Source organism: Piliocolobus tephrosceles, chromosome 3 (genome assembly GCF_002776525.5).
Source record: "Piliocolobus tephrosceles isolate RC106 chromosome 3, ASM277652v3, whole genome shotgun sequence".
In the NCBI taxonomy this organism is placed as follows: domain Eukaryota; kingdom Metazoa; phylum Chordata; class Mammalia; order Primates; family Cercopithecidae; genus Piliocolobus; species Piliocolobus tephrosceles.
Window position 1 is genome coordinate 182,400,224 of NC_045436.1, and position 27,263 is coordinate 182,427,486.

Sequence of the window (27,263 nt, forward strand, 5' to 3'; positions counted from 1 at the left end):
TCCAGGCCATGACACTGAGGGTCCTGTGGCCCCCAGCCTGGCCCCCGGTGCCCAGCCCAGAGGAGGGCAGGTTGTGGCTGGCACATGGGTGAAGGCGCCGCTGCATGGGGAGTCACCTGCTGCTGGCACTTCCGATGTGCTTCGTTCCCACATCCCCCAGTCGGCTTTCCCAGCAGCAGACAGGCGCCAGCCCCTTCCCTGGGTGGGGCCTCATCCAAGGGCCGTGTGGTGCTCTGGCCTCAGTGGCCCGGAAGGCCATGCTTCCCTCCCTGCAGTGCCGGCAGGACTGACAGAGCCTTCCGTGGCCCAGCCCCACTGTGGAGCTGTTCTGGGGGCTCAGAGGACACAGGCAGCCTCTGGGTGGAAGACTGGGCTGCCGGGCTACAGGGGCTCCCTGGCTGCAGGGGCTCCCCGACTCCAGGGGGTCCCCAGTGGACCCACTGCAGGATGAGGGGACGGAGTGACAGGTCTGGGACTGGGGCAGCCCGGCCTTGCTCCAGTGCCTGTGACCTTGGGCAGCAGGTGCCACCCCACGGGCCTCCCCTCCCCCTCACTGGGATGCTCACATGGCTGCCATTTCCCCCAGACTGTCTGGGGCCTGGTGGCAGGTGCCCACTAGGCTGCTGCAGCCATCGGTCCCTACAACAGGTGTCCCGAGGCCCTGCAGAGAACACCGAGACCTTCCACCCACTTCATGCCCCTGGCAGGAAAAACGAGAATGATTGAGTGGTTTAAAAATAGAGGAGGACTTGGAATTAATTAGACTCTTGAAAAACAGATTAGGTGTAATGACTGTCATTAAGTCGATCGTTTGTAAGTGACAGGACCTCCTGGGCTGACACGGTGAGTCGGGGATAAGACCAGGGCTGGTCCGCCACATACAGGCCTGGGTGAGAGGGCAGAGCTGGGTTCTTGCTCTCACCGGCCCCAGGCACACAACCTCAGCAAGCTCGGTGATGCCTGTGTCACCAGAACCCCATGGGGGACAGTGATCGCAAGGCCCTGAGTGGTACCCTGGATGCAGTAGGCAAGCAGGCCAGCGAAGTCCTGGGAGGAGGTGCCACCCTTCTTGCGGATGGGCCTTCTCCCAATTCACAGCTGGCCCGGAGCTGGAGGGAAGGCCCCGGCCTGGCTGTGCTCTCAGGGGGCCTGGCCAAGGGGATGGTCATTACTACAGGCTCCCACACATCCTCATGACCGCACCGAGGGTCCATCCTTACAGGCCCTCTGTTCCCTGGTGACCACAGCTTCTCCCCCAGCCTCCAGACCGCACCCTGCACCTCTTGCGACATCCACCACCCTGCTCCTTCCCCTCCATCACCATCGACCTCAAGGGCACCACCTGCAGACAGCTGCGGCTGCATGGAAGGAGCCCCTCACCATCCTCTCTCCCTCACGCCCCCCACCTGGTCCTCCGGCCAGTGCTGGGAAGAAATTAGAATTGTTTCATGTGGTGCAGAGTGCCAGTGAGGCGGCTCCTTTTGTGAGAGCAAAAATTGGGGGTGGGGGTGGGGGGAGGCCTCCTGCAGGCGCTGACATTTGCTGAGGCCTGAATGAAGGGAAGGGGCTGGAGGAAAGGTGCCCAGGGGGCAGGACCTGTGAGGGCCGAGGTGGTGGGAAGGAGCAGAGGGGACAGGGAACAGGGCAGAAGGAGGTCGGTGGGGTGGGAAATCTCGGAGAGCTTTGTGGGCAGGGTGGGCAGGAAAGACTTTCCTGAGAGAAGGAATGGCATCAGAGGTGGTAACGTGAGCATGGTGGTGAAGTGGTCTGGTGGTTTAAAAATTGTTGTAAATGCTGGGCATGGTGGCTTATGCCTGTAATCCCGGCACTTTGGGAGGCCGAAGCAGGCAGATCACTTGAGGTCAGAAGTTCAAGACCACCTGGCCAACATGGTAAAATCCCGTCTTTACTTAAAAAAATATAAAAATTAGCTGGGCATTATGGTAGGTGCCTGTAATCCCAGCCACTCAGGAGGCTGAGGCAGGAGAATCACTTGAACCTGGGAGGCAGAGGTTGCAGTGAGCCAAGATTGTGTCATTGCACTCCAGCCTGGGCGACAGAGCAACACTCCATCTCAAAAAAACAAAAAATTGTTGTAAATGGCTTTATTGAAATATGATTGGCATACAATAAACAACAGCATATAAGAGTTCAGTTCCTCCATGTCCTTGTCAACACTTGGTATGGTGGGCTTTTTAACCATTCAGATAGGTGTGAAGTGGTACCTCTTTGTAGTTTTAATTTGCATTTTTCTAAGGAATAACAATGTTGGAAATCTTTTTTTTTTTTTTTAAGATTTTTTTTTTTTTTTTTTAGAGACAGGGTCTCACTGTGTTCAGCCCAGGCTGGCCTTGAACTTCTGGGCTCAAGCAATCCTCCTACTTCACTTCAGTCTCCCAAGTAGCTGGAACTACAGGCACGCCACCTCATTGACTTGAGCATCACTTCATGTGCTATTTGTCATTGGTTGTTTGGTGAAGCGTCTGTTGACATCTTTTGCTTTTTCTTTCACTTGGGTTGTTTATCCATATGGAGTACTGAGAGTTCTTTATATATTCTGGATATGTCTGTTATGTGATTTTCAAATATTTTCTCCCAATCTGTGGCTTGTCTGTTCATTCCAACAGTATCTTTTGAAGAGCAAAAGTTTTTAATTTTGATGAAGTACAATTTATCCATTTTTTATTTTATGAATTGTGATTTTGGTGCCGTACTAAGAATTATTTTCATAACCCAAAGTCACAAAGATTTTTTTCCATGTTTTCTTCTGGAAATCTTATGCTTTTAGGTTTTACATTTAGATCTATACAGTATTCCATTTGAATTAATTCAAGTATATGGTGTGAGGCATGGATCAAAGTTTTGTTTTGTTTTGCATAAGGAAAGTCAATTATTCCAGAATTATTTGTTCGGAAAGACTATTCCTTCTCCACTGACTTGCCTTTGCATTTTTGTCTTTAGCTAGCCACATGGGGTGGGTTCACTTCTGAGCTCTCCAGTCTGTCCCATTGGTTTATTTGCCTGTATTGACACCAATGCCACACCATCCTAAATATGGTAGCTTTATAATAAGCCTTAGTTGGAGGTGCAAGTGCCCAGCTTTATCTTCTTTTGAAAGATCATTTTGGCTATTCTGTCTCCTTTCTATTTCCATATGAATTTTAGGGTTGTCAACTTTTGCCAAAAAAAAAAAAAAAAAAGCCTGCTGGAATTTTGATTGGGATTATGTAGAATCCATGTAGTAATTTGGAAAGAATTAGCATCTTAATAATTCTTCTGGTTCATGAACATAGTATATCTCTTTATTTATTTAGGCCTTTAATTTCTCTGAACAAAGTTTTATGGTTTTTAATTGTACAGGTCTTGCACATCTTTTGTCAGATTAATCCTCAAGTATTTTATGTTTTGTGATGCCATTGTAAATTGGTTTGTTTTGTAATTTTTTTTTTTTTTTTTTTTTTGAGACGGAGTCTTGCTCTGTTGCCTGGGCTGGAGTGCAGTGGCCAGATCTCGGCTCACTGCAAGCTCCGCCTCCCAGGTTTACGCCATTCTCCTGCCTCAGCCTCCCGAGTAGCTGGGACTACAGGTGCTGGCCACCTCGCCCAGCTAGTTTTTTTGTATTTTTTAGTAGAGACGGGGTTTCACCATATTAGCCAGGATGGTCTCGATCTCCTGACCTCATGATCTGCCCGTCTCGGCCTCCCAAAGTGCTGGGATTATAGGCTTGAGCCACCGTGCCCGGCCTGTTTTGTAATTTTAATTTGTAATTGTTCATTGGTAATATATGTGGCTATAACTGATCTTTGTAGATTGATCTTCTTTTTTTTTTTTTTTTTTTTTTTTTTGAGACGGTTTCTTTCTCTTTCCCCCGGGCTGGAGTGCAGTGGCCGGATCTCAGCTCACTGCAAGCTCCACCTTCCAGGTTTACACCATTCTCCTGCCTCAGCCTCCTGAGTAGCTGGGACTACAGGCGCCTGCCACCTCGCCCAGCTAGTTTTTTGTATTTCTTAGTAGAGACGGGGTTTCACCATGTTAGCCAGGATGGTCTCGATCTCCTGACCTCATGATCCACCCTTCTCGGCCTCCCAAAGTGCTGGGATTACAGGCTTGAGCCACCGCGCCCGGCCTGTAGATTGATCTTCTAAAAGATTAATCTTCTAGATTGATCTTGCTAAACTCAATTTATTAGTTATGGTTTTTTCAAAGATTTCATCAGTTTTCCTACCTAGATGATCTTGTCATCTGAGAAGAAAAACAGTTTTGCTTGTTTTCAATTGTATGTCCTATATGTATTTCTTTTTCTTGTGTTTTTTAATGAGCCAGAACCTCCAATATAACATTGAATGAAAACAGTGAAGCAGGATGATTCTGCCTCATTCCCAAGCATTCAGTATCTATTGTTAAGTGTGATTTGAGCTGTAGGATTTTCACAGATGCCCTTCATCTTCTAAAATAGAAAAGGCGTTCTCTCCTATTCCTAATTTGTTGAGAGGTTTTTTGTTGTTTGTTTTTTATCAGGAACAGATGTTGGATTTTCTCAAATGCTTTTTCTGCATTCTTTGACATAATCACATGGTTTTCCTGTTTAGCCTATTAATGTGATAAATCACATTGATTAATGTTCAGATGTTCGGCCAGCCTTGCAGTCCTGGGGCAAACTGTACACGGTCATGAGGTATTATCCTTTGGATTTACCGTTGGCTTTGATTTGCTAAACTGCTGTAGGATTTTGCATCTGTCTGAGAGGACTGTCAGGCAGCTGTCTTCTTGTCACGCCTGTTTCTGGTGCGGGAGCACGGCTGTCTAGGATGAGCTGAGGAGTGCTCTACCTCTTCAGGTTTCTGGAAGAGCTTGTGTAGAACTGGCATTATTTCTGCCTGAAATGTGAGATAGACTTCACCAGGGAAGCCATCTGGGCCTGGAGTTTTCTTTGTGGGAAGATTTTTGACTACAAAATCAGTGTCTTTCTAGCAGACTGTCTGTTGAATTATCATCTTATTCCGTGAATGGAGTTTCTTTGCTGCAGTATCGAGTCATCCGTTGACTCTGCTCCATCCTCCTGATGTCCCCTCAGAGGCGCTGACTCGTTATCAGGCCCTCGATGACCTGACCTGGCCCTCACCACAGCCCTGCCCCTGCAATCGGCTTCCCTTGTCCCTGCCAAACCAGGGGACCTGCCTCTGGACCCCTCGTGCCCTCCTGCTCCTGTCCCTGTCTGCCCTTCGGGCTAGCATCGCTCTATACTGTGGCCTCCCTCCCTGTCCCTTTGGCATGGAGTCACCATCGTTCAGCTGCCTGGACGAAGCTGTAGGGAGCGTTGCCAGCTGGGTCTCACTGAGTCCCACAGCTGCCTTCGAGGTGGGAGTCTCCATGTCTGTGGCATTCCTGTTCGTTTCATGGCTGGACCATCCCTTCCAACCCAACTCTCCGGCCGCCTGCAGGACCCATCCCAAGGTTCAGCCTGTGCCTCTCAGGCGCAGCAGCATGGCATCCTCTCAGCCCCCCATGCCGCATCCCAGAGCACCTGGATATGACTGAGGACCCTGGTTGGGGGACGTCCTGGCCCTAGGCTAAGTGGAAAGGAGGTGGCTCTGAAGACTGGAAGGCAGCAAGGCCTGGGAGGATGTGCTGGAGCCTGGCTCATTGGGACACTCACGTCCCTGACTCTCCCTGCAACTCCTGCCCTGCAGCCTGGCCTCCTCTGCTCCCCATCCCAGCTCCTTGGCCCAGTGCAGCCCCATGGACTGGCAGGTGGCTGTCCAGACTCAGCCTCCCAAGGCACAGATGCTGGGGCCCAGCCAGGCAGGGTTCGTGTCCTCCACCAGGCGTGTGGGGAGTGGGATGGGCATCGGCAGGTGTGGGGGGCTGCCATTCTTGGGGGGCTCCAGGAGAAGGAGCTGGGCAGAGTCCAGGCCTGTAGTGCTGCTCCTTGAGGTGCGGCTCTCAGTTCCTGCTCTCCCGACCCCGGGGCCCCCAGTGCTGTCCCTCAGGACAGTTCTCAGTGAGGGACACAGCACACAGCAGTGTCTGAGGCGGGGGCCAAGGGGACCTAAGGCCACGTCTGGCCCTACTCCCTGCTCCTGGCAGCATCACGGAGCCCATCAAGGGGTGGTAGCGGGGGCTTTGGCTGGAGTGGAGCCTACTCAGTAAGATTAGCCCCTCCTCGGGGAGCCTGGCAAGGGAGGGAGCCTCCCCCTGAGCCCGAGAAGGTGAGAGGGTGCTAGCTTCCTGCTCCCCAGTGGCTCCAGGAAGCATCCTCAAGGGGGTGTTTTCCTCCACCCCGTGGGACTGGGAAAATTCCAGGGGGAACAGCCCCTTCTCGAAAGCCAAGCATCTCCTCCCACCTTCACTGAGCCGAAAGCAAGAGGAAGCGGTTTCAAGCGCGGGGTTTCTGCAGCCGGAGACCTGGAGACCGGGAGACCCGGAGGCTGTCCTCAGCCAACTGCACCCGCCGCTCTAAGACTCGCCAGTTGTGGCAGCTTCTGTTCAGAGAGCTTTTTAAAGCAGCGAAAGCGCCCCGCAAGGTGTGAGACGAGAAGGGCGACAGGAGCTCCTCCTGCTCGTGTGCTGGGGGCAGGAGCACACGTGCAGGCACTCTTTTCACTAATCTGCCTTTCCTCGTTTTTTAGGGTGCACGTGTATTGCTTCCGTAATTACAAAGAAAAACAAAGAATAGCTTCCCAGACCATAATAATAGTGGGATCTTTTCAAGAACTGGGCCATGTCTAGGCCTGGGCCTCACTGTGTCCCCAGAGCCCAGATCTTGGCTAGGCAGGGCTGGGCCAGGAGGGATCAGATTATGGCCCCCACCCCTCCCCACCACTGCTTGGCTTGTGCTTGGACTTAATAGGGGAAGCAGGGGGCCAGGTGAGCACCCCAAGGCGATGCCCGGCCCCTGGCCCAGCCCTGGCGTGGCCCCTGTCCCACAGCAGGAGAGGGGTGAGGCCAGCCCGGAGGAGCTGACTTCTTGAAGGACCTGGTGAGCCTTGGGTGTCAGCAGCTGCTCTGGGGCCAGGGGAAAGGTGTGGTCGTGCCCAGCTCTGCTGCACCTACCCATGGCCCCCGGCTTTTGGAGACATCTCCTGGGGGCCATCAGTGAGCAGCGCGGCATCCTCACGAGAGGACAAAGCTGGAGAGGGCCGACAGACAGGAGCTGTCAGGGTAGCTACGGGATCCATGGAGGGGTCACCATGATGACTGGGAAAGTGGCCCGTGGGGCCTGCAACCTGCGTGTCTCACCAGGCGCTGTTGCACCTGATCCTCTGAAGCCCATTCTGTAGCTGAGGAGCCCCCACCTCCTCGGAGGAGGCAGGCAGGCTTGTGGTCACACACCTTCCGGGTGGGATGGGCCCGGGGACTGCCAGGCCATCCCCATATGGGCTGCTCTCTCTGGGCTCCGGTTGCCAGCATGGGCGGCCTTGCCCCCTGAGCACAGCTTGCAACAATGGGTCCCCCGGGGACACAGCCTGGGGGCCCAGCGACTGGGGAGTGGCTCCGTCGGGACCTGTCATCACGCTGCTGGTCTGTCAGTTGTTGGGCTGGGCTGGCCTCCGGGCTGGGCTGGGTTGGACAGCGGCTTCCTGGGCCTGTCCACGGTCTGTCTGTGTCTGCCCCCCTCTTAGCCTCTGCAGAGCGTCCCTGGGATGAGGAGCACTGACCACAGCCTGGCTGTCCCCCATGGGTGATGAGGATCGGGGTGCTCAGGGGAACTCAGGTTCTCCGAGTTCTTCTGGACACCACCCTGGTGACTGACCAGAGACATCTCCAGGAACTCCTGAGCCCCAGGTCCACAAGTGTCCTGGGGCATGATGCACAGGCCCCCGCAGGCTGTGGTCAGCTGTGTCACCACAGGGACCCTGGACATTACCACCTCTGCCGTCTGGGCGGGAACTTAGCCTCCCAGCACCTCAGTTTACTTGTCTGTAAAAGGCGAGGCCAGGTGCTGTGGCTCACATCTGTAATCCCATTGCTTTGGGACCTGAAGCAGGAGGATCACCCCCGGGGTGGCAGGGCTGCTGACAGCGTGGCGTGGTACCTGGCTTGATGCCTACCCACTGCCTGACCCTGCAGAGGGCTGGCCTCTTTGATGACAGCAGGTGGCAGGAGGCTGTGTCCCTGAGGTCTGGCCCAGCGGCCTCAGGCTGTGTCACACACCGCCCCTCACTTTGAGGAGGCTGTGCTCCAGCCCATGTTACACGGCCCAGGGCCACACCCAGGACCTGAGTGCCTACTTACCCCACCCCTGCATCGTATGTGCTGAGGGGCACCCTTCTTCGAAGGATGCTGTGTGGGCAGTATCGTGCTCCTGTTTTAGATTATTAATGTAATTATTGAGGCAGGGTCTTACTGTCACCCAGGCTGGAGTGCAGTGGTACCATCCTGGCCTGCTGCAACCTCTGCCTCCCAGGTTAAAGCCATTCTTATGCCTCAGCCACCAGACTAGCTGGGATCACAGGCACCTGCCACCCCCACAGCTAATTTTTGTATTTTTAGAAGAGACTAGGTTTTGCCATGTTGGCCAGGCTGATCTCGAATTCTTGGCCTCAAGTGATCCTCCCACCTGGGCCTCCCAAAGTGTTGGATTACAGGCATGAGCCACCACGCCCAGCCTTAGCACTCCTATTTTATTAATTTAATTTAATTTAATTTTTGAGGCAGGGTCTCACTCTGCCACCCAGACTGGAGTGCAGTGGTGCAGTCATGGCTCACTGCAGCCTAGGATTCCTGGGCTCAAGTGATCCTCCTGAGTAGCTGGGAACACAGGCTCGTGCTACCATGCCCAGCTATCTTTTTTTTAATTTTTAGTACAGACAGGGTCTCACTGTGCTGCCCAGGCTGATCTCAAACTCCTGGCCTCAAATGATCCTCCTGCCTTGGCCTCCCAAAGTACTGGGATTAAAGGCGTGAGCCACTGCACCCAGCCTCACTTTCCTGTTTTACAGACAAGTAAACTGAGGCCCTGGGAGGTTAAGTTCCCTGCCCACATGGCAGAGGTGGTGATTCCCAAGGGCCTTCAGCTCACACTGGCTAACCTGTGACTCCCCAGCCCAGCTTGAGGACACCCTCCCCACGACAGGACCTCCCCTTGGAGCAGCAGCCACGTGCCCAGGTCCCCTCGGGGGTCTCCTGTTTCCAGCCCACAGCCTCCACTGTGGCCCCAGCACCCAGCCCAGGGCCCAATGTTCCCCCACTGTGTAGCAGGCGCTCACCTGGCCCACCCCCTCACTGTACAGATCAGGATTTGCCCTCATTAGAGATGGGGTCCCTGTTCTAGTCTCATCTGTTGGTTTTCCTGGGAGCCAGCTCTGGGGCCACAAGGGGGCCTAGGAGATGGAGGCCCTGTACCCAGTGATCATGGCTGGGAGGTGATGCAGGTCCTTGGGCCTTCGTGGACTCAGGGCCTCCCGCCTCTGCCTCCCCGTTGCTGGGATTATAGGCTGTTTTTCTCTTTGTTAGCCTTTGCAAATGGTGTCAAGACTTCAAAAATTAACCTATCTGATGTCACGATGAGAAACATCCTGTGATGCTCTTAGTTTTTCCAAAGTTGACCTTCTCTTCTTTCACAGACTCCTAGAGGTTCAAGGTGGCAAAGTTCTGTCTTTCTGTTTGCATACACACTTGCTAAATTCTTTTCTGCATCAGATTCATTTGGGCTTTGCTATGGTCTTTCTTTTCCATAGTAATTGGAATTAAAATTGTAAGTTCAGTAAACTTCCCCCTTCTGCTCTATCCAATTGGTGAATTCAGAAGTGTTCCATGTTCCCAACATCTCAGAGGCTCCCCTCACCGCTTTTCCCACCCCAGTGATGACATCAGCCATTTACCCTCCCTGTGTCCTGTCCAAGAGGAGCACGTTGGAAACTTGGCCCCTGTCCTGTGGTCTGTGACATAGCTGAAGACACAGGCTGGTCAGCCTTTGGTATCGATGTGATCGTTTAGAATTGCATTGCCTTTCTTTACCAGAGAATGACATTTCATAGAAGTTCCAACCGAAGTGGGGCTGTTGCAGGGAGTTTGTGCTGCCTTCTGTAAGAGAGTGGCAGGAAGCAACACTCAGGCAGCCGGTGTGGGAGTGTCTAGCAGCTGCGGAAGGTGGCTGGACTTTTAGACACCCGGGTGAACGTGCTGAAGTGACGTTGATCCACTGACTTGAGAACATCAGTGACAAGGGTTCACACTCTGTGGTGAGACACAGGAAGTTGTTGGCAGGGTAGCTGCCCCTCACTCCTCTAGCCTCTGTCTTTCTGTGTCTTGAACTGTGGCCATATCTCACCCGTGTACTGTTCCCTTCCTCACCACAGGGATGGACCCGCTGGGCACCAGCTCACTTCTCGGCTCTGTCTTGTTAATGGGTGCGGCTCCCCCAGTAGACTTGGCTTTCAGGGGACACATAGTGTCTGATCTACCCCTGGGGTCCTCCTCACGGCCCTACCCTTTCTGTTCAGCAGCTGGCCACAGGGGATCAACACCCTTCCAAAGGCAGTGTTCCTGGGCCACTGGCATCCAAGCAGTGCCCCTGCTGTGGCTTGAATGTGGCTCCAAAGCTCGTGTGTTGGTAACTTGATCCCCACTGCAACAGCGTTGAGAGGTGGGACATTTAAGAGGTGACTCGGTCATGAAGGCTTTGCCCTCCTGAGCGGACTGATGTTATTACAGGAGTGGGTTTGTTATTGCCGCAGCGGGGTCCTTATAAAGGGTGAGCATGGCCCCCTTCCCCTCCCTCGTGCCCATGCGATGCCTTCCTCCACGCGGTGACACAGCAAGAAGGCCCTCGTCAGATGGGGCCCCTCTACCTTGGGCTTCCCAGCCTCCAGACTGTGAGCCAAAAACATGTCTGTTCATTCTAAATTACCTAGACTGTGGTACTCTATAGCAGCAGGAAGCAAAGGAAGACACCCGTCCACATGGCCCCAGGAATGGCTGACCCGAAGGACCCAGGCTCACGCTCTCGGTGAAATCCTGGGTTCTACCTCCCCACTCTGCTCTCTTTGATCCCCTGGCCCTTCCAAGCCCAGCGGCTTCCCTTGGGCAGTGCCTCACTGGTTTTTCTGCCTGCGACATCTCCGTATGGGGCCCCTTGGCTCTCTCTGTCCAGCCATTCCCCCTCCCGCGCCATCAGAGCTTCCAGCTGACCAGGGCAGGGAGGCAGGAGAGGGCCTTTCCTGTGGTAAGTGAGGGACATCGGGGGGTGAGATGGCGGTGGGTGATCTGACCCACCCATGAGCAATCGGCCAGCCTCAGCCTGGCCTGGGTCTCAACCTGCTGGAAGAGGCCATTGTTCTTACGCCTCACTCAACCCTCTATTGAATGTCAGGGCCCTTCCGCTGATTTCTCACCTCCAGGGGTGCTTCAGCAGCAGGAGGCTTGTCCAGACAGCCTTCCCAGCTTCGGGTGTGGTTCAAGGGGCTGGAGCTGTGGGACTGAATACTTCCCCAGGGCTTCTCCTTTCACAGGGAAACAGGTTCCTTGCCACAGGCAGGGCCCGAGGGTGCCATCTGCTGCCAGCAGGCACTTTCCTCTCTTCTTGAAATGGCATCTCTTCTGATCACAAAAGCAATACTTGATCCAAGAAGAGACTTTAGAAAATAATAATTTACCTGTAATCTTACTACTCAAGTAACTGTAAGATTAATGCCTTACCTGGAGTATCTTCCCCAGTGTGTCATTTATATACATAGGATATCTCTAATTTTTATTTTTATTATTTTATTTATTTATTTTAAGAGACAGGGTCTTGCTCGTTGCCCTGGCTGGAGTGGAGTGCAGTGGTGTCATCATAGCTCACTGTACCCTTGAACTCCTGGGCTCAAGCGATCCTCCCACCTCAGCCTCCAGAGTAGCTGGGACTACAGGTGCACACCATTGTGCCTGGCTGATTTTTGTATTTTTTTGTAGAGACAGGGGTCTTGTCATGGTGCCCAGACTGGTCTTGAACTCCTGGCCTCAAGTGATCCTCCCACCTCAGCCTCCCAATAAGTGTTGTGATCATAGGCATGAGCCACTACACCTGGCCTCTAATTTTTTTTTTTTTTTTGAGACGAAGTCTTGCTCTGTCGCCCAGGCTGGAGTGCAGTGGGGCGATCTCTGCTCACTGCAAACTCCACCTCCCGGGATCACGCCACTCTCCTGCCTCAGCCTCCCAAGTAGCTGGGATTACAGGCGCCTGCCACCGCGCCCGGGCACTTTTTTTTTTTGTATTTTTAGTAGAGATGGGGTTTCACCATGTTGGCCTGGATGGTCTCGATCTTCTGACCTCGTGATCCGCCCACCTCGGCCTCCCAAAGTGCTGGGATTACAGGTGTGAGCCACCGCACCCGGCCTCTAATTTTTTAAATGCTACATTTTTCATTTCATATGTTAACATTTCTAGTGAACTATCCTTCTGCAGATTCTTTCACCAGATGGATATGACCTAATGTATTGAGTCAACCCACTGTCGATGGACAGCGAAACAGAAACAGCTTATGAGCTATTTCTTGCATATGAGTTTGCTGGATGATTACAAGAAAAACATTCTCTTCTGTTGTTTGTTAGATGTACAGCTCAGTAATTTTTGGTACGTCCATGAGGCTGTATAGCCAATATCACTGTCTAATTCAAAACATTTCCATCACCCCATAAAGAAAACCCCTCCCCGTTAGCAGTCACCCTGTTCCCCTCCTGCTTCAGCTGTTGCTGACCACAGATCTGCCTTCTGCCCCTATGGGGCATTTCTGCCCCTATGCCTATTCTAGACATTTCATGTGAATGGAATCAATCATACAGTATGTGATTTTTTTTTTTTTTTTTTTTTTGAGACGGAGTCTTGCTCCGTCACCCAGGCTGGAGTGCAGTGACTCGATCTCGGCTCACTGCAAGCTCCATCTCCAGGGTTCACGACATTCTTCTGCCTCAGCCTCCCGAGTAGCTGGGACTACAGGCGCCCGCCACCTCGCCCGGCTAATTTTTTTGTATTTTTAGTAGAGACGGGGTTTCACCGTGTTAGCCAGGATGGTCTCCATCTCCTGACCTCGTGATCTGCCCGCCTCGGCCTCCCAAAGTGCTGGGATTACAGGTGTGAGCCCCTGCGCCCAGCCATAGTATGTGATCTTTTGTGACTGGCTTCTTTCACTCAGCACGATGGGTGTGTTTTTGTTTTTGTTTTTTTAGATGGAATCTCTCTCTGTCGTCAGGCTAGAGTGCAATGGCGCAATCTCAGCGCACTGCAGCCTCCACCTCCCGGGTTCAAGCACTTCTCCGGCTCAGCCTCCCGGGTAGCTGGGATTACAGGCATGTGCCACCACACCCAGCTAATTTTTGTATTTTCAATAGAGACGGGGTTTCGCCATGTTGGCCAGGCTGGTCTCAAACTCCTGATGTCAAGTGATCCGCCCGCCTCAGCCTCCCACAGGGCTGGGATGATGCCATGGTGTTTTCAATGCTCATCCACACGGTAGCATGTGTAATGCTGCGTTCCTTTCTATGGCTGAAACTTATTCCATTATATAGATAGACCACATTTTGTCTGTCCGTTCAACTGTTTTCTGAAGTGGCTGTGCCATTTTATATTCCCACAAGGAAGAGATGAGGATTCCAGTTCCTTCACGTCCTCACCTTCCTCACCACAACTTCATATTTTCTGGGTTTTTTTTTTTGGCGGGGGGACATTCTCATCATCCTAATAAATCAAATGGTATTTAATTGTAATTTTTTTGGCACATCCTGACTGACAGGGATGTTGGGCATCTGTTAATGTGTTTATTAGTTGTTTGATTATCTTCTTTGGAAAAATGTCTATACAAATCTATTTTCCATTTGTTCAGTAGTTTGTTTTTTTTTTTTTTTTTTGTCTTTTTGTTGTTGGATTGTAAGAGTTCTTTCTATATTGCAGATACTATGTCCTTATCAGACACATGATTTGCAAAAATTATTCTGTGGGTTTTCTCTTCACTTTTTTTTTTTTTTTTTGAGATGGAGTCTCGCTCTGTCGCCCAGGCTGGAGTGCAGTGGCCGGATCTCAGCTCACTGCAAGCTCCATCTCCCGGGTTCCCGCCATTCTTCTGCCTCAGCCTCCCAAGTAGCTGGGACTACAGGCGCCCGCCACGTCGCCCGGCTAGTTTTTTGTATTTTTAGTAGAGACGGGGTTTCACCGTGTTAGCCAGGATGGTCTCGATCTCCTGACCTCGTGATCCACCTGTCTCGGCCTCCCAAAGTACTGGGATTACAGGCTTGAGCCACCGCGCCCAGCCTTCTCTTCACTTTCTTGGTGGTCTCCTATGAAGCAGAAAGTCTTCAATTTGATGAAGTCCAGTTATCTGTTTTCTCTTTTGTTGCCCATGCTTTAGGTGCCCATGCTTTGTGGCCTAGCCCAACACCACAAATATTTACTCCAATGTTTTCTTTTTTTTTTTTTTTTAGTAGAGACGGGGTTTCACCATGTTAGCCAGGATGGTCTCGATCTCCTGACCTTGTGATTCGCCCGTCTCAGCCTCTCAAAGTGCTGGGATTACAGGCTTGAGCCACCGCGCCCGGCCTCAATGTTTTCTTTTAAGAATTTTAAGCCTGGGCGTCGTGGCTCACACCTGTAATCCCACACTTTGGGCCGGGCGGGGTGGCTCAAGCCTGTAATTCCAGCACTTTGGGAGGCCGAGACGGGCGGATCATGAGGTCAGGAGATCGAGACCATCCTGGCTAACACGGTGAAACCCCGTCTCTACTAAAAAATACAAAAAAAAAACTCCCACACTTTGGGAGGCTGAGGTGGGTGGATTGTGTGAGCCCAGGAGTTCAAGACCAGCCTGGGCAACATGGTGAAACCCCTTCTCCACTAAAAATGCAAAAATTAGCCGGGCACTGTGGTGCATGCCTGTGGTCCCAGCTACTCGGGAGGCTGAGATGGGAGGCTCGCTTGAGCCCAGGGAAGTTGAAGCTGCAGTGAGCCGTGACTGTGCCACTGCACTCCAGCATGGGTGACAGAGTGAGACACCATCTCAAAAAAAAAAAGAAAAAAAAAAAAAAAAAAAAAAGAACCTTAGAGTTTTAGCTCTGACATCTAGATATTTGATTCATTTTGAGTGAATTTTTGTATGTGGTATAAGGTCAGAGTTCAGCTTCATCCTTTTGCATGTGTGTCTCTGGTTTTCCGGCAGCATTCGTTGAAAAGACTATTCTTTCCTCGTTGGGTGGTCTTGGTGCATTTGCTGAGAATCCACGGCCCGTAAGCGTATGGGGTTCTTTGTGGACTCTCGGTCTCATTGGTCTGTATGTCGGTCCTATGCTGGTGCCGTACAGTCTTGATTCCTGCTCTCTCATGCCACATTGCAGACCACAAGGGTGAGTCCTCCAACTTGTTTTTTTTTTCTTTTGGCTATTCTGGGTCCCTTGAGTCATTTCCATATTAATTTTAGGATCAGGTTGTCAATTTCTGCAAGAAAAAAGGCAGCTGACACTTCCGTATAGATTGCGTTGAATCTGTAGATTGATGTGGGGAGTCGTGCCATCTCAACAATGCTGTCTTCTGATCTGTGAACACGAGATGTCTTCCCATTTATGTAGGTCTTCTAATATTTTTCAACAATGTTTTGTTGTTTTCAGTGTATGATTCTTGTACTTCTTTTGTTAAATTTAGTCTAAGTATTTTAATCTTTTTTATGCTGTTGTAAAGGACTAAGGATTGTTTTCTTAATTTCACTTTCACTGTATTGCTACCATATCTAAACACAAGTGGTCTTTAAAGAAAGCCTTTATTGATATATAACATACATACCACAAAATTCACCTTTCTAAAGCACATAGCTCAGTAGTTTTGGGTAATAACACCCCCGAGCCTTCTGCGTCGGGCGCCATGCCAATCCGGCCTTCTGCCATGTACTTGCCGCCTCCGTTCCCTTTCCTCTGCTCTCTCCCTGCCCCAATTCTTTTTTTTTTTTCATGTTTTTAATTTTTTGTAAAATATATGTAGCATAAAGTTTACTATTTAGCCTTTCCTAAGCATACAATTTCATGGCATTGAACACACTCAGTGCTGTGCGACCGTCACCATCATCATCTCCGGAATATCCTCATCTTCCCAAACTGAAACTGTTTCCCCATCACTCACTCCCCCCACTCCCCGACCTCTGCCCACCCTGGCACCCACCGTTCTACTTTCTGTCTGTATGAACGTGATGGCTCTCAGGACCTTGTGTCAGGGACTCATGCAGGACTCATCCTTTGGTAGCTGGGTTATTTCACTCAGCATGATCTTGCCAACATTCATCCATGCTGTAGCCTAGATCCGAATTTCCTTCCTTTTTAAGGCTGAATAATATTCTGTTGTATGGATGGACCACATTTGGTTTATCCACGCCTCTGCCAACAGACACCTGGGTTGTTGCCATCTCTTGGTTGTCACGAACGTGGGCGTGCAAGTATCTGAGTTCCAAATTTCAGTTCCTTTGGGTAAGGCTCTGATGAGGCTGGGGGTACTGAGTGGAAGCTGACGTCCTGGACAGTGAAGGCCCCTCCCTTATTCAGCTCCCAGGGCAGAGGGCAGCAAGGCCCACACCCCCAAGCTGAAGGCAGGGGCTTCATCTGTGGGACCTGGACCACCTGGGAGGGGAGAGCCATGGAGCATTGTTGGGGTCCCAGCAGAAGATCCCGTCCCATGGACCCAAGCCCCCCAAGCCTCCCACTGTGCCCCCACGTTCCGGTCAATATTCAGCTTGTTAGCACATCCCCATGAGGGAGGGGGCCCCGAGCAGCTCCGGGGACTCTTCCAGCCTCCTCCCCGCATCTGCCGCAGCTCGCTGCCCTGAATTCTCACGTGTGTCATGCCTCTGTGCTTCTGCAGGGTTTATGTCACGAGGCTGTGTCCCTAAATTAGATACCAGGCAGTTCTGCGTGTTTCCCACGGTGTGTGAAAGCACTCACGCCATGCGGGATTCGCGCACGTGGGCGGGGCCGTGGCCGACTGGCCTCTGCCTCTGTGGCCTCTGCCGGTGAGGGATTAGATCACGATGGGTCTAACATTCCATTGCTGGCGGACTTGGGATCCTGTCCAGCGTTTCACTGGAACCCCCAGCACTGCGTCTAAGACGGTGCATCTCTGCAGACAGACTCAGACCCATGTTTCCAGTGTGTGCCAGCAACAGAGGCCACCAGGCTCCAGAGTGTAGACAGCCCTGGTTTTACTGAAATGGTGCGAACATTTTTTCTGAAGTGCCTACACCAGCTGCCACTCCCACTCGCAAGGTGAAGGCTCCTATTGTTCCACCCACACTCTTCTTATTTTTGCACAGGTCACATTTGGGGCAAGGCTCCGCATGAGACATGGCCAGATAAATGAGCCAAGCCCTCCAAAAGAGGCTGCGCAGGATGCCAGTGCAACCAAAAAAAATTATCCGAATGTTTCTAGGTAGAGAAAAGATTTTGCATCCATGAAACAACAGTTAACAGCAGTAAATTTAAAACTTGATAGCAGAAATTTAAAAGTCAAGAGCAAAATTAGAAGAACGAGTTGGGGGAAATTTCCCAGAAAATGGGACAAAAAGATGTGATAGGAGATAAATTATTTTAAAATGAGAGGGCCAGTGGGTGCACCCCTAGAGTTGGGCGAGGTGAACCCCCTAAGTTAGTACAGGCCCAGCTGTGAATGATTTATAGGGTCACCATGGAACCCCTGAACAGCAAATCTGGTAAAAGCTGAGGACGCAGCTGCTGGGAAGATGGAGACGGGAAGTGTAGGTGGGGGCAGGGGATCCTGTGTTCGTTTCTTGAGGCTGCTGTCACCACAGACTGGCCTAAGCCCTAGAAACTGTCTCACAGTCAGAGGCCAGAAGTGCAAACTCTGGCAGAGCCTCACTCCATCCGCAGGCTCCAGGGCAGGCTCCTCCCACCTCTCCCAGCTTCTGGGGACTCCAGGTGTTCCTTGGGTTGGGGCCGCGTCTCCGGTCTCGGCCTCTGTGGTCACATGGGCTCTCCTGCCCTCTGTGTCTGTGTCCTCTTCTGCCTCTTATAAGGACTCTTTATAAGGACTCCTGTCATTGGACTTATGGCCCATCCGGATCATTCAGGACAATCTCTTCATCTCCAGATGCTTCACTTAATTACTCCTGCTGAGACCCCTTTTCCAAATGAGGTCACGTTCACAGGTTTCGGGGCCAGGGTGAGGAGAGATGTTTGTGGGGGCTGCCTGACACTCAGGCCATTAGAAAAGGTGTGAAAGGTGACTTGACGTTTCCATTGGGGAAGCCGGTCGATATTAAGCCAGGAGTGCAGCCTCAGTGGGTGAGTCGCCACCAGCTGTCAATTCCAGGAGGCCCAGCAGAAATCAAAGGCCCAGAACAGGCCTGGGATTGGCTCAGAGCCCTGTTGCACCACCTGGCGTACATGATGAGCATGTTACACTGAGGACGTTTTAGGTGAAGTTATAGGAAAGTTGTGTATCTGGGCAACAGATAGATGCCTGTGGGGTGGATGTCTGTGAGGACACAGACTTTTTTTTTTTTTTTTTTTTTTTCTTTTGAGACAGAGTCTCGCTCTGTCGCCCAGGCTAGAGTGCAGTGGCCGGATCTCAGCTCACTGCAAGCTCTGCCTCCCGGGTTTACGCCATTCTCCTGCGTCAGCCTCCCGAGTAGCTGGGACTACAGGCGCCCGCCACCTCGCCCGGCTAGTTTTTTGTATTTTTTAGTAGAGACAGGGTTTCACCATGTTAGCCAGGATGGTCTCGATCTCCTGACCTCGTGATCCGCCCGTCTCGGCCTCCCAAAGTACTGGGATTACAGGCTTGCGCCACCGCGCCCGGCCAAGGACACAGACTTTTGTCTTGACCAGTGACCTTCAGGCTCCACAGCCCCTCACCGTGCCCCACCCCACATGCTGGTGTCTCCTTCTCCATGCAGCAGCTCCGCGGCTGGGTCCTGCTCCTCAGACAAGACAGGGCCAGAGGTGGCCCCAGCAGCCACGCATGTCGCTCCACAGGCCACAAGAGAGAAGATCCGGTCCAGGTTCCACGGCAGCCACGACCTCATCCACCGCCTGTTCGTCTGCATTTCAGGTGCCATGTCAGGGCCTGGGACCGGTGTATGGCTTGAGGACACATGGGCTGCACTTTAGGGGAGGTCAGGCGGGGCGTGTACAGCCTCCCCCTCAGTTTCCTGTGAACGGCAGCCCACTCTGCCCCTAAGGAGCGAGCACTCCTGTTCATGGAGAAGGCTGGATTGACCGCACACAGGCAGGAGGAGGAGGGATCTGCAGGTGAGGGTGGGAGGTATTTTCCTCCAGGGAGTGGCGGCAGGGGCAGTGGGATGGGGGGCAGAAGAGCCAGGCACCAGGCACCACCTCTGGACAGGGTCCACCCTGGGCTCCCAGCCACGTAGGTTGCTTGGGGGCTGTGCCTGCAGGAGGAGGACATGCTTTGCAGGTAGACACATCTGGATGCCTGAGTGGCTGTGACAGTCACAAGCACTGGCCTGGGGGTGGGCACAGTGCAGGGGCTCTGTAAGTGTCCCTCAGCACATGGCCCGGCCAGCTTAGCGGTGATGGCTGTGACCTGTGCATAAAAGGCGTGAATGTCAGTGGCAGACCAACTGTGGCAGGGCTCTGTCTGGTCCTCTCCCTTCCCCTGCTCTCTCTTGACTCCTGAGTTTTTATTCTTGTCAAGGGAATCCTGCCCCAAGGGGGTGGGGCGCCTCCTTCCCTGACTGATCTGAGAACATGCCGGCCTGGGCTGTGAGCTCTGGCTGGGTCCGCCCAGCCTGCAGCACCAACCTCCACAGTTCCTTCCATCTGTCCTTCTGTTGCTGTGACTGTGGTCTTCCTCCCTCAGGTGTGGCTGACCAGCTACAGACGAACTATGCCAGTGACCTGAGAAGTATTCTTAAAACACTGTTTGAGGTCATGGCCACCAAGCCCGAAACAGACGACAAGGAAAAGTTAAGGAAGGGTGAGTGCCCACTCAGGACGGGCTCTGAGGCCTGCACTGGTGGCCATGTCCCTGCCCACAGGTAGGGGGTGCTCAGAAATCTATACTTTCTGGCCCTGGGCAGATAGGGCCCTGACCAAGCAATTATAGACCCCAGAGTCCCATGACCTCCGCACTCCAAATGTGCCAGGCTGCCCTGCCTGCTTGGGAAGCCAAGGGGCACAGCAGCAGTCCCAGGAAGTGCCCAGATGGGCTGCCTGCCCAGGAAGACACTCCACCCCTGCAAACGAGCAGATGGGCAAGGGCCCCTGGCTCATGCCCACAGCCCTGGCTACTGTCCCCTGCACGTGCAGCAGCAAGGTGACTTCACTTCTGGCTCTGATGGAGGCTGGGAGAGCCCAAACCCTCCCTCTTAAGGATGAGACTCAGCTGTGGTGCCGCGTCACTTCTACTGAATGCTGCCTCTCAGAGCAGCTCGAGGCAGCCCTCCCCGAACCCACCTCTCTATGGGGGTGGAAAGGAGTCCACTGCTGCCCATGAGCTGCTGAGGTGTCACACACGCTGACACAGCACAAGCACACAGGCGGCTCTCACAGTCATAGTCACACACAGGCACGTGCACACACATGTGCACACATGTACTCATGCATACCCACACCATGCACCCACACGTACACCCACGTGCACATGAGCTTCCACTCACACGTGCACACATGTACTCATGCATATCCACACCCATGCACACACACCCACATGCACACACGCACACATGTGCACATACGCTCCCACTCACACGTGTGCCCACATTATCTGGGAGGGAGAAGGCGTCAGGGCAGGGACTGGTTAGGCACAGGGAGGGATCCAGGGCAGGAAAGGGGGCTAAGCCCCTGCTCGCCGTGCCCGGTGCTCTGGTGCTGAGCTGAGGCACTTTTCCAGCAGAGCCACCCCTCACCACAGGGGCTTCTGCTCATGGGTGTCTGGGCACATGGGGCAGCCCACCTGGTCCTGGAGCCCTGGCCCAGCAGGGCATACCCTTGCCAGCAGGGAGGAGCCCATGTGCCGACCCAGCTCTGCCCTGTGGAATCCACACCGCCAGGCTGCATTCTACCAGGGAGGCTGGCAGGGCTGCCTTCTGGAAATCATGATTCAGAGACGGCAGGTGACATGGCCCTGTTCTGCACACAGAGGTTGTGAGCTGCAGTCCTGGCCACACATGTGCCGTGCAGGGTCCCCAGGGCTGGATGCCCCTATCAGAGGCAGCAGCCATAGGCTTCTGGGCCCCCATGCCGTGCAAAGGAGAGGCCCCTGCTCAGGAAGACCCCCAGCCAGGATCAGCGCCCACCCTGCTGTGGTGCCACCTGCCATGAGACTGCCAGTGGGCTTGGGGAGCTGCCCCACTGCTGGAAGCCCCCAGCTGTGTCCAGCAGGTGCAGGTGACCTGGCATCAATTCCCCACCTCCCTCACCACATCCCGACGACCCCTCCTTCTCCACCAGTCACCCAGACTCTGCGGAGTGCGGCCTTGGAGGACTGTGCACTGTGCCAGGAGACCCTGTCATCCTCTGAACTGGCAGCCAAGACCCGCGACGGGGACTTTGAAGGTGTGTGGGAGGGTCTGGGCCAGGACACTGCACTAGACACCAGTGAGGGCTGTAGGAGCCAGGGGAGCCTTCCTCCTGGGGGAGGGGCTGCAGGCCACCCGGTCTGGGCACGTGGGAGCTGGGAGACTGCCCCTGGGAGGCTGCCTGGAATCCAGGCAGCTTGGCAGTCTAGGAAGGAAGGCCCAGGGCGGGTTGAGGGTCCCGGCCCAGCCCACCTGCCCCTGCCGTTGCTGATGTGACGCTGCTGTTGTTGTGACAGACCCCCCGGAGTGGGTGCCAGATGAGGCCTGTGGCTTCTGCATGGCGTGCAAAGCGCCCTTCACCGTCATCCGCCGGAAGCACCACTGCCGCAGCTGCGGGAAGGTGGGTGCAATCCCATGCATGGAGGGTCCCCCAGCATCCAAGGGCTTCCACGGACACAGCCTGAGGTCTGGAACTCAGGACCGATGCCCAAGGAGGCCGGCAAGGCCTGTGGGGTCTTGTGTAGAGGCTCCTGGAGGTCCTGGGCCCTGCTCTGACTCTAGGCATTTGACCATGGGGACCTGGATGGTGCCCGTGTCCAGTCCCAGCTGCTGCAGAGCCAGCCACAGGGAGGGGACAGCGAGTGTGAACAGGAGCCTGCAGCAGCCTTAGTGCAGGATGTGGGCCCCTCATACAGCCCAGCCTCCTGAAGGTCACAACCCGTGGCACCCAGGGCTGGGCAGTCCCCACCCACCAACGCGGCCTGAGCTGGGTGGGCAGGTGTGTGGGAGGGTGAGGAGTCAGCGTGGGTGGGGCTGGCCTGCCGCAGACCCTCACTGCCCCAACCCCATTCCAGATCTTCTGCTCGCGCTGCTCCTCGCACTCAGCACCACTGCCCCGCTACGGGCAGGTGAAGCCGGTCCGAGTGTGCACCCACTGCTACATGTTCCACGTCACGCCCTTCTACAGCGACAAGGCCGGCCTGTGACGTGGCGCCAGGGGCAGCCCCAACCCACCAGGGCCAGGAACCCCCAGGAAGGTGGGGCCATGCTGCAGGCGATCGCACTGACTCTCATGAGGCTGCTGTGCCTGCTGCTGCAGGGCCGCCCAGACCTCTAGGACATCCAGAGCCTCTGTCTCGCCCATCGTGGCCTCCGCGCAGGGACCCCGGGCCGCAGGGGCCAACAGGAGGTCAGCTTTGCCCAGCAGGGGACCCGGAGGAGCCTGGTAGCTGCCTCAGGGCAGGGTGCCTGGCAGAGAAGGGCTAGGCCCTCCCACTGGTCCCTTGGAGCTCCGCTGGGGCTATGGGAATCGGGGTGGGTGACAGCTGTACAAGAGTAGGGCCACTCTGCCGCCTCTGCTGTTGTGGTGAATCTGGAAGCCAGAGCAAGGGTCACTGCACAGGCTCTGCGGCACAGCAGGGCTCCCCATGTGCCTCCCAAACCCAAAATGCAGGCTGCCCATTCTCCCCAACAGCTGCCCACCTCGTTCCCCAGCCCTCACCCCTCACCATCCTTCCTCAGGACTTCCTCAGGACTAGACAACATGCATCTCATTTCTTCTTGGAGTGGGGAGATGCGGGAAGCTGACCTAGTGGTCCTCTAAGCGGGCAGGGTGCTCCTGGTGTCTGCTCACCACTGTCCCCCTGCTGACGGCGTGGGGGTCTGACCAGGCACTGACACCACAGGCAGACGTTGCTCGGGGCCTTGGTTCGGGCTTACCAGTCAGCCAGGACGCCTGGGGCCGCCATCTCAGCCACCACTTCCCCTTCCCTCTGCACCCTCCGGAACCCTGGCCCAATTCCTCAGACCCCAAAGTGGCCTGGGACCCAAGCTGCCGCAGCTGAGTGGCCCCAGCAGACACCTCCTCAGGCTTAAATCTCAGGCTTCACATTGCAATGACGATTGCAGTTTTATTTTTGGAGATGACACACCTACTGCTTCTTTTCTAGGATAAAATCTAATGACTATTTACCGGTGGAGTACACATGCATAGAAATGGCTTCTGTCGGGGGGAGAGTATATAATGGAAGAAATATTATGTACTGAGATTATATTTATTTTCTAAATGCTGTAATTTGAAGCCATTTCCATAAATCTATTTAAGGATGGCACACGCTCTCCTTTCTTCCGTGAATGCGGATCTTTTTTCTCTGTCTGGAAAGCGATGGTGTTGGTGCTAATATGCATTCTCCTCTAAGAAGCTGGAGGCTCCTGGACTCTTAGGACAATTGAAGGGCGGGACTTGGCTCCCACCAGCCCTCAGGAGCGGTGGCCACCCCCTGCTTCCTGCAGGCTCCTTCCCACCTTCCAGGGCTCTGCCCACGCGATGCCCGTCCCCACCTGCCCATCTACCTGCCCAGCTCCTCTTCTCACAGGCGTCTTCAGCGCAGCCCCCTGCTCGTGGCCACCCCGACTTGGGGCCTGCCCCACCTGGTGGCCCTGGTTGCAGGGCTGTGCTGCTCACGCCCAGAGCGGCTGCCTTCTGGAGTGTCCTGGAGAGAACTCGGGAGGATGGCCGCAGCCCGGGTTGCCTCGACAATGGGCCTGTGCCCACGGGACTCGGGTACCCTGTCCTTTGGAGGTGGGCACTGGTGGGTGGGCAGACACTAGGTGCTTTCTTTCTGCCAAGGGAGAAAGTGTTTTGGAATATGGGGCCCTGTCTGAGCAGTGCTGAGTTATTTGGGAGCAGAGGAGAAGGGACACTGGGGGACTCTGAGATGGACTGCCTGCCCCCACACCCACCCCAGTGGACAGCTGTGCTGCACAAAGCTGCACTGCATCCCTTGGCTCCTCACAGACACCCGCGGTGGCCGCCTTCTGGGCTAAGGCAAGGGGGTCCTCCTCGTCCACCAGGTCAGTAGTGGCAGAGGGAGCAGAGACCAAGAAGAAGGGTCTTCCCCTCAGAGGTCTGGATGTGGCCTGTGTCCCTGGCGGCCCTCCAGGCCAGCCTTGGCCTGCCTTGTGCGGCAGAGCTGCCCTGCAGGAAAGCCTGGGGCTGCAGGATCCCCCCAAAAAGGGTGACCAACTGTCTTGTTCCCCCGGGAATGAGAGGTTTCCTGGGCTGCGGGACTTTCCATGCTAAAGGCAGGACATGTGGTCACCACCCACCCATGGGGCTATTCCCACCCCAAGGGCAGAGCCAGGACCTGGGGGTGAGAGGGGCTGGGCCAAGGCAGAACCAGCTCTGGAAGGCTCTAGAAGGGAAGACTTGTCACCCAACCACAGCTGGGGCTGGGGACTGCAGTCTCTGGGTTGGGAGCAGGAGAGTGCCATGGGATCTGGCTGTGGGGTCATCCCCTGTGAGCCTCAGTTTCCCCATCATCACCATCACTGCTGTTGTTTCCTGAGCAGGGCTATCTCCTCTCCCCACAACAGCCCTTCGAGGGAGCAGCATCCCATGTTGTAGATGGGGAAACTGAGGCTCAAGACGGTCTGTAAGTGATAGAACTGGGTTGTGGGCCTCTAGGAGGGTCTCAAGAGGCAGACACAGAAGTTCCTGTGATGGGAGGTGCTCCAGGAGGCACTGGCCATGGCCGATGGTGCCTGGATGGTGTCTGGAGGCCATTTCCAGGGAAGGCCGCTGTGGAGGTAGGGACGTCCCCACCCCGAGCACCCGGGTTCCTAGTCCCAGCAGCTGGAGAAAGGCTGGGGCTGCCTGAGCCAGGGCTCCCTGCACTGCCCGGGCTATGCACGGGGCTGGGAGGATCCCCCGAGCTTGCTGTGTCCAAGGGGCTCAGGAGGAAGCCTGGGGCAGAGAGACCATCGCCATACCTGATCTTGGGGAGGTGGGACGAGGTGGGGGAGAAGGGAGAAACCCCACCCTGTCCTGCCCTGCCCACTGCAGGCTAAGGCGTCTCCCGAGGCCCTCACCCACCTGCACTGTGGTGGGTCCCCTGCTGCTCATCTGTCCGGTGGCCCTTCCTCAGGCGGCAAGCTCCTCACCCACACGCTGTGCTGGTTCCTGGGCTGAGTGGAGATAAGGAGGCCGTGAGCAAAGGGGCAGGTGGCTCTGGGGAGGCCTGGGGCGAGAATGCAGGGAGGCTCAGAAGTGGTGGGTGTCCTTGCTGGGCCAGGGAGCGGGTCTGAGGCAGGGACCGTCCCCTCCCCTCCTGTGGTCCAGGCCCTGCCCCACCCCCCACCGCAGCTCCTGCTTATCTTCAGGAGTCCTGTTGTTGCCCCTAATGGCCACCAGGGCCCGCCCAACTCCACTGGCTCCTGGAAGCAGCGCCGCCTGAGGTCCTGCCCGTGTTGGGGTCCCCCCACTGTGGTCAGGCGCCCTATGTCTGGACAGAGACCCCTGCACAGCCTGACCCAGTGGCCAGGCCCTAGTCCTCAAGGTCCTACACCTGGGAGGAGGATCCAGAGAGGCCCCTGGAGACACAGCAATGACCAAGGGCAGGACAGACCATGCCCCCAGTGGTCCTGGTTGGAGCTGGACACCTGTACCACCAGGGCTAGGCGGGGAGCTGGCAGAACCCTGGAGAGGCAGCTTTGTGGCATCTGTGCACTGATGCCTCCACCAGCGCCCAGCCCCTGCACTTCCTGCCCTTTGGACTCTGCAGTGGGAGCTCAGGGGAGGTAGGCAGGCATCAAAGTGCCCACCCACACTACCCCCATGCCCCAGAGTCCTGGAGGTGCTCCCAGGCCCCACAGACCCACCTCTTCCAGGAAGCCCTCCCAGATAGCAGCACCCCTACCATTCATGAGAGGAAGACTTGCTCTTCTACCCCAGGCCTCAGGGAAGAAAGGCAGTCCCAGAATAGTAGCAGGACCAGGCAGGGCCTATCCAGCTTCAGAGGTGCTGGTCCTCCCAATTTTGGAGGCCACCCCCAGACACCACAGCGAGTGCCTTGAATCTGCAGCCACAGCCTCTTTCATAAACTTGTTTTCCTCTTGTAAAAGTGTTTGAAAGGAAAATTTACTCCCTTGCTTTTGGACATTTGGGGCCATAGGAAATTCATTTAATTTACAGTTGTCTGAGTTGTCTGGGGTCATCAGCATGCTGGGAAAACCTTGTAAAGTGAGAAAAAAAATGTACCCCACCAATTGTTCACAAATAGAATTATCTTATTTTAAATTTAAAAATAAGGCAGATATTAGGTTATGTAAACATTTAATTACATCTCCATGCATTTTGATTGTGCCTTCTTCTTTTTGTATTCTGGAGAGTGTTTTCCTGAGTATCAAACTTTTTGGAAGGCCCCCAAGAGGCCTGGCCTGGTGCCCGTGGCTGGCCAGCCTGGGCGGCCAAAGCTCCACCCAGGTTCTGAGTGAGACTCTGCTACTGACCGGCTGAGACTGGGCAGGCCCTGTCTCCCCTAAGCCCCGTCTCTCTGTGAGCAAGGCCAAGGGGTTGGAGGCTCTTGCTGATTTGGAGCTGATGTTCATATGCCTGGCACTTCCTGGGCACCCCTTAGCCCAGCCCGCTGCTGCACAGGCCTTTGCATGCATCCTCCATGACACACCCCAACCACCCAAGAGGCAAGTACCGTCACCCCCGATTTTATAGCCCAGGAAACAGGCTCCGGGAGGATAAGTGACAGGACTAGAATCCAGGGTGGCTTCAAGGAGAGGCCCCACAGGACTCCCCCTGCTGCCGGCACAAAACCAGGCCTCTTGGTGCAGGGGAGCCAAGGCCTCGGGCACTGGGCGCATGCTGAGCTGGTCACAGCTCTCCAGCCCTAACCCGGGCCACCCCACAGACCTAGAACCCGCCACCCCTCAGGGCTGTGGAGATGGGGACTGTGCTGCGGGAGGATTCTGATGGAGTGGAGGCAGGGCAGCCTCCTGCCCAGAATGCTGGGACAGGGGACCTGG

At 54.6% G+C, this 27,263-nt stretch overlaps 1 protein-coding gene across 5 annotated transcripts in view; it reads left to right on the plus strand.

Moving 5' to 3' along the window:
• ZFYVE28 (zinc finger FYVE-type containing 28) overlaps positions 1–23,557 on the plus strand; it is a 144,165-nt gene extending 120,608 nt beyond the window's left edge. For all 5 annotated transcript variants that reach the window (XM_031935379.1, XM_031935382.1, XM_031935383.1 and 2 more), the window contains 5 exons: positions 18,861–19,015; positions 19,787–19,903; positions 21,379–21,483; positions 21,743–21,846; positions 22,301–23,557. In XM_031935379.1, the coding sequence (XP_031791239.1) occupies positions 18,861–19,015; positions 19,787–19,903; positions 21,379–21,483; positions 21,743–21,846; positions 22,301–22,432 (613 nt within the window). In that variant the 3' untranslated portion in view covers positions 22,433–23,557. The remainder of the gene's footprint in view (positions 1–18,860; positions 19,016–19,786; positions 19,904–21,378; positions 21,484–21,742; positions 21,847–22,300) is intronic.
• Positions 23,558–27,263: the final 3,706 nt, after the last annotated feature.